The sequence below is a fragment of the Sceloporus occidentalis genome, unplaced genomic scaffold (genome assembly GCF_023333645.1).
Source record: "Sceloporus occidentalis isolate IW3139 unplaced genomic scaffold, rSceOcc1.0.p SCAF_5, whole genome shotgun sequence".
NCBI lineage: Eukaryota > Metazoa > Chordata > Lepidosauria > Squamata > Phrynosomatidae > Sceloporus > Sceloporus occidentalis.
Window position 1 is genome coordinate 37732476 of NW_028316985.1, and position 6520 is coordinate 37738995.

At 40.8% G+C, this 6520-nt stretch overlaps 1 protein-coding gene across 1 annotated transcript; it reads right to left on the reverse strand.

Annotated features, from left to right (window-relative positions):
* Nucleotides 1–2407: 2407 nt before the first annotated feature.
* Nucleotides 2408–6520, reverse strand: SNU13 (small nuclear ribonucleoprotein 13). Its single transcript, XM_089523731.1, has 3 exons — nucleotides 6380–6520; nucleotides 4090–4210; nucleotides 2408–3226 (listed from the first exon to the last, which is right to left on the reverse strand). Exons 1-3 carry the CDS (start codon nucleotides 6380–6382, stop codon nucleotides 2964–2966), a joined length of 387 nt encoding a protein of 128 aa, XP_089379857.1. The 5' UTR covers nucleotides 6383–6520; the 3' UTR covers nucleotides 2408–2963.

The following is a 6520-nucleotide window of genomic DNA, read 5'->3' on the forward strand; positions in this document are numbered from 1 at the left end:
CAACCCCCCCCCCCATTTTTTTTAGAAAAATAAGGACAAGATTAAAATACAAAGAAGTACTTTTTAAGTTTGAAATCCAACTTGAAATGTAGGTGCTTGCCTTTCTGCCTGCCTCTGCTTCCCCTTTATTAAAATGATATTAATACTCCTCCTGAGCAGCTGGTGGTCAAAATAAAAAAACACACAACAAAACACTAATCTTTTAAATGTATTATTGTTCTGTTACAAAAGGTCTTCACAGGAACTTTGCTCTGAACCTGTGTGCTCACATCCAGCAAATGATCATTAGTTTTGCTCAGAGCATGCGTGGTATAAACCCCCTTGTTAGACCTGTTATTGGTTTCCTCTCCAAGCATTAATCTGCTGAGATAGTTATGTGTGAGATGTGATTGTGGCCATATAGGATACCAAGTATATGCACTAGACCACACTATCCAATCTATTTAATTAAATAAATTATTATTGTTATTGTTACTACATTTACAGTATTTATATCATGCTTTTTGCCCCAACATGGGACACAAAGCGGCTTGCAAATTAAAACAATAGTTAAAATCATACAAAAGTGAGCAAAAAAGTGAAGTAATTTAAAGTGAAGGGCACCACCACTATAACTCCTCCTCTCACAACCAAGTCACCTTCCTCACTTTTCCTGCAACATGGTGGCTGACCACAACATGTTATAATAATAATAATAATAGGATTTATTTTTATTTTATATACCGCCCAATCACTGGGAATCTGAGCGGTTTATTTACTGCTTGCTTGAGTCTTTCTTCTGATGAAAATGGGAAACAGGTAAATAGATAAATGTAGTATTTTAAAAACAATTCAATTAAAAGTGCTTAAAATTAAATACCGTAGGTTGTCAAGAGAACATAGAAAATGTAAGTATATCCTCATATGAATGAATCTGGCACAATTCTGTAACCAGCTTCACAAGGAGCAAAGAGTTTCTTAAAAGCTATGTAATAAAATAGACCATCTAGAAAGATAGCAATTGGTGAATTCTACCAGTACCTTTGAAAACTCGGTGTGGAGAATCAAAACCCATATAACTGAGCTAACTTAGCATCAAGACTGATGCTGCAACCGCCTAATACAAGGATGAGCAACTGAGGGGATTGGGGCAAGAATGAGTTTCCTCCCCATGCCACTGTTGGGCCAGTCAGCAAGTCTAAACCCTCCGTTTTTGTCTAGTCTCAGTGATGATGCATCACTTCCTGTTGCCATTTTGAGGACTACAAATGAAAACAAGTATTTGATGGTATTACTTTATTTATTTATCTATCTTTTTCACTCACTAACCCCTTCATGTATCTAGAGTTTGTGTGGCAATTTTTGTGTATTTTCATGCATTGGGCCTTTCTGCATGGTTTTGGGGCATACAACACCTGACAACATTGATCCACTCCGACATAATGCAACAAAGAGAACAGCGCACAGCTGCTGTGGCTAGCCCCATCTTTGGTTAGGTTTTCAGCAGGCAATGTCATTCAAATATTTTATCCCATCTGCAACATAAGAACAGACTCAAGGCTGCTGTGCAAGGTGCAATGTGATTTGGTTGCTTCTGTTGTGGATCCTGGACATGACCCCAGCCTGCAATGCCTTGAGCCAAAGTATAATTGTGAGGAATGTGGGCAGTGAGACTTGGAAGATCTGTATTCTACCCCATATTAAGTCATGAAACTTGCTAAACCTTGTGGCAATGATACAGTCTGATATACCTCACTGGAGTTATAGAAATACAATGGAGAGGGAATTTGTATGTGCCATCTTTGTGCTCAATGGAGAAAAAGTGGGATATAAATGTAACAAATGTCAATGGGAAGACATAATTGGTAATCAGTCATTGCTACTAGGACAGTTCAATCAACTTAAGCATCCTGGAGTTTAAATTCTGGCACTGTTGAATCCTGCAGGAGTACTGACGGGTAAGTGACGACAGAAAAGACTATAAGGTCATAATGAGAGAGATGGCTTGCCCTGCTTTGTGCTGGTGTGTAGTGGCATTTTTCTTCCATATGGGCGGAAGGAAGTGTTATTCCTTAATTACACAGTGGCTTCAAGGGATCACTTTGCCTCCTTTTATTTATTTATCTATCTTTTTCACTCACTAACCCCTTCGTGTATTTGTACTAGTGATAAATCCATTTGTGTATAATGGCACATCCAATGTTACGAGAGAGGCAAGTTGCTGTCAAGGACAGTGTGTTCCACCTAAAACTGTAATGGCCTGCAGTGTTTCATAAATGTATTAGGCCATGGATAGCAACTACTTTGTCTACCCAGCCACCACAAGGTGGACTAAGTATATTTCTTTCGTTCTTGCAGCATAATATGAGAATGCAAATATGGATAAGGTAGTAATGGTAATGTTACAAACTAAGAAATCAGCCTCAAATACAACTTTTAATTAATAAAGCTTTATGGTACAGCTGAGTATTTTAACATTAGACATAATGGATAATTAAGGAACTACTTTTTAAAAGAAGTTAAAATACAAAGGTTGTAACCTACCATTTATTTCTTCGTGTTCTTATCAAAGCTGAACATTCGGCTCTTATCTGTCCTTCACTTGTTCATAAAAACAAGGGATATTAGTAAATTCAGCAGGTCATCACATCAGCCAGAACATTAGATTCCCTGAATTTATTAGAACTCAAATTTTTAACAGGCAATTGATCCACAAATGCATCTTCATTGAGAGAAAGGGCAACTGACCTAGTTAAATCCCACTGGACATAGCTATTTCACCTCATCAGCAAGATTTTAAATCAATGGACTGAGAATTCTTTTGTTGAAAAGTCTAAGCGCAAATATGACTGAGAAATGGAGATGGGTAAGATTTATTTGGTAGACAAACTAAAGAAAGGTACTGTACAAATGACAAGATTGGGGAAAATGTTTAAAGAAAACATTTCAAATTATTTATGTTTAATATGAGTGGCTCAAAAGACCTAAACCAATAGTCTTTCAATGGCTTGTTGTACAGACTGTATTTGTGGCTTCAGCTGTGAGCCTTCCTTGATAGTAATGGAACAAGCGATGACAGGCCGAGAAACACCACATGCCCGTCCCAGGGCCTGCTTGGAGCGTACAAATACATAGGGCACATTTTTGTCCTCACAAAGTAGTGGGAGGTGAAGGATGATCTCAAGGGGCTCAGCATCTGCAGCCATCACAATGAATTCAGCTATTCCTCTGTTCAAGGTTTTAGTGGCTGTGAAAAAAAGAAATGGTACAATTACTACAATGGTGTCCTTAAATTACTTGGTTATATTCAGTTATGTCAAACTAGGTTAAAGGGGCTGTTGTTAGGTTCAACTTACAGTGCTATATAAATAAAGCTTAATAGTAATAATAATAATAGACCCAGCAGAACAGGTTTCATATAAATCACTTTTGGATAATTATTGCGCTTGTAAAGAAACTAATAACACTGATAATTTTTAATTATTAGGCAAGATGGGCACCTTTTATTCAAGGAAGCCATGGTCCTGAGTTTGCAAGACCAGGAGGTGTTAGGGTGCCTATTGTGTTGAAGCCAACTTGGTGGTAAATAAAGGTATGTCTGGCATCTAAAGAACTAAGTGCTAATTTATTCCACCTGGAATGTTAGAAATACAGACATCCTGAATAGCAATATTTGCAATTAAACTATCCTTCACATGCAGTTTTGATTAGCTATCTTGTGTGTCAAACCTCCAATACTAAATGGCCCTGTCCACACATACATGCTTCACAGGTTATCATTACTTCTTATAAAGGGCTGTGGACAGACTGGAATGCAACACATAAATCAAAGTATATCAGTTGACCTCTGGGTGAATTTCCTCTCAGCAGTTTTAGATTGAGACTCAGACTGATGTAACAAAAATTGAAATGAAAGTTTAGATGACACTTTCAAAGCTACATTGGAAAAGCCTTGCTGGTAACCTACTTTGTTAAGTGTTGAAAGATAGAAGGCTCTTTTGCATACTGATATACATGCATTCTGTCCTTTGAATCTTGAGGCAACAACAAAAACCTTATACGTTACAAGTATGTGAAATGCTCTGGAACAAAAGAATAACCATATCTCACCTTCATTGGCACCTCTGCGTAACTGTTTGTAGTTACAGGATTGTTGTACAAGATCCAGCAATGTCTTAGTGAGCTGAGCATCAGCAAGTGGATAAGCTTTAGGATTAACTTCTGCCTCGATCTAGAGAAAGAAACAAAATTAGGGTAAAAGAAAGAAGTCAGATTCTTCAAGTTTATTTCAGCTACATTAATGCATTATTAGCTAGTTATCTTTCCATCATTTAAACTCTTACATTTTTAAGACGCCCTTTCTTTCATCGCTCAAATGTCACTTTACCACTCAACAACCAAAGAGAGTCCCTGCTCTTAATAATAATTAATAATTTGTTTTATTTATATACCGCTATTCCAAAGATCATAGCGGTGAACAGCAAGTAAGCTAATTAGCAAGTAAGCTAATTTGCCCCCAACAGTTTGGGTACTCATTTTAGCGACCTCGGAAGGATGCAAGCCTGAGTCGAGCTTGGGCCCTTTTGCTGGTCTTGAACTCGCAACCTTCTGGTTTTGAGTGAATGGCTGCAGTACAGGCATTTAACCACTGCGCCACCACTGCACTTCTAACATTCATCGTCCTAAGTTTAATATGCTGAGAATACACTCATTCCACACCAATAGCAATTGCATTTCAGTTCATGCATCTCAGAAAGTAGGCTCAAGTCTACAAAAGCTCATGCGACCAACTTCTATTTTTCAGTTAGTCTCAAAGGTGCTGAAATAACCCTTTGTGTATGGTCTTTCAGTTGAGTATATTTATTCATAGATTCATTTTTCTGCTCTAAGTGAAGGACTTGAAATGGTGTTTCCATTCATTTTTATTAAGTGCATGTTCAAAACAAGATCCCTTGCTCACCCTTTGCTTGTATTTCCTTTTTAGATCTGACCTTGTTTCCGATACTATGGGCCCAAACAGACAGGCCAATACAATAAAGCTGCTTTGGGTCACTTTGGAGGTATGCTGTTATCGTATCTTAAGAGGCCAGAAGCTGTGCCAAAGCTGTGCTCCAGTCCTTAGGATGGGAGCATGGCTCTGGTGCGGCTTCCAGCCTCTTCGGATGCATGTATCATTTAATCAGCATACTTCCAAAGTGACCTGAAGCAGCTTTATTTTGGCCTGTCTGTTCGGGCCCAAAGTGTAGAATATAAGCAAGAAACTGCAGACCTGTCTCTTTCAAATAGCATTCCAGCAGCCTGACAATGAATCTTTGAATACACTCCCTGTAAGTTGAATACTAAGGTCCTGCAACAGAAGGAAGTGCTGAGGGGTGGAGATGTGGTCTCTGGGTCCTGCTTGGTGAGCAAGAAGGAGAGGAGACACCCCTTCTTGCTCCACACCAGGTACACCTGGCATCCACAGGGAATCCTCAGCAGATGGCAAGGAACCACTGTATATCTTTTGTATATAAGATATACATAAAATATATACATGTGGCGCAAATAACAAAAACACCATGTTTTTATCTGAAAGGTCACCTCTCTAGGAATCTCCAGGTCCTCCAGGGCAACTCTGTGGTCAACGTCCAACAGACACTGACCATAGAGATTGTGCTGGAGGAGCTACAAAGGCCTAGTGGAGTGTTCTCTCTAGGAACCTCTAGGTCCTTCAGTGTAATTTTTAGTTAAAGTTGACCATAGAGTTGGACTGGAGGACCTAGATATTCCTAGAGGGAACATATTAATCAAATCTGTGAATAATCAAATCCGCAAATATCGAAGCCACAAATATGGAGGGGGAGTGTATAATACAGAAGATCTAGAGTGGTCCCTTGCTATCTGCTGAAGACTCCCTGTGGGTGCCAACATCTCTGGCTGAGTAAAATGGCGCCCCTTACAGAAAGTGGCAAAACCAGGGCTTGTCATTTGAGAGGCATACTTTTTTCAAGCCTGGATGCTTGAATCCCTGGATATGGAGAGCCCTCTGTTTTATTTCCCCATTTCTACTCAAAACCCATCAGGGCGATCGAAACACAAGCCTGGCTGGGCAGAGCGGGCGAGGAGCTTCCGTTTCGCCAGGGCGACCTGATGTGCTCCTCGCTTCCAAGGAGGAGGAGGCTGCAAATGGAGGACATTCCAGTGGGGGGGGGATGGAGGACCTAGGGACGCTCCTAGAACTCTAAGCCTCCCTGCTTCTGAGTCCTGCGAAGCTCTCTCCTGGAGAGAAGGCCTGGACGGAGGAGGGGGCCTGGGTTCCTGCACGCGGGGAAAGGCAAGCCACGAGGAGCCCCTCTGCCCGAGAATACTCTCCCTCCCAGAAGGCGAACGCGGCCTCCAGGCGCGCACACTCCCCGCTCACCATGGCCGCCAAGGAAGAGGATCCTCTCGGCCCGAAAGCTTCACGGAGGAGGAGGAGGAGGAGGCGAATGAACGAACGAGCAACGCTGGGCAACGCAGGAAAGAAAACCACGCTCCCGGAAGTGACGTCGGGTCACGGCAG

Bases quoted from the DNA above. Each gene is read 5' to 3' on its own strand.
- SNU13 (XM_089523731.1), bottom strand. The intron at 3,227-4,089 runs GTGAGATATGGT...TTTTTTTCACAG, and splicing joins ACGCAGAGGTGCCAATGAAG to CCACTAAAACCTTGAACAGA.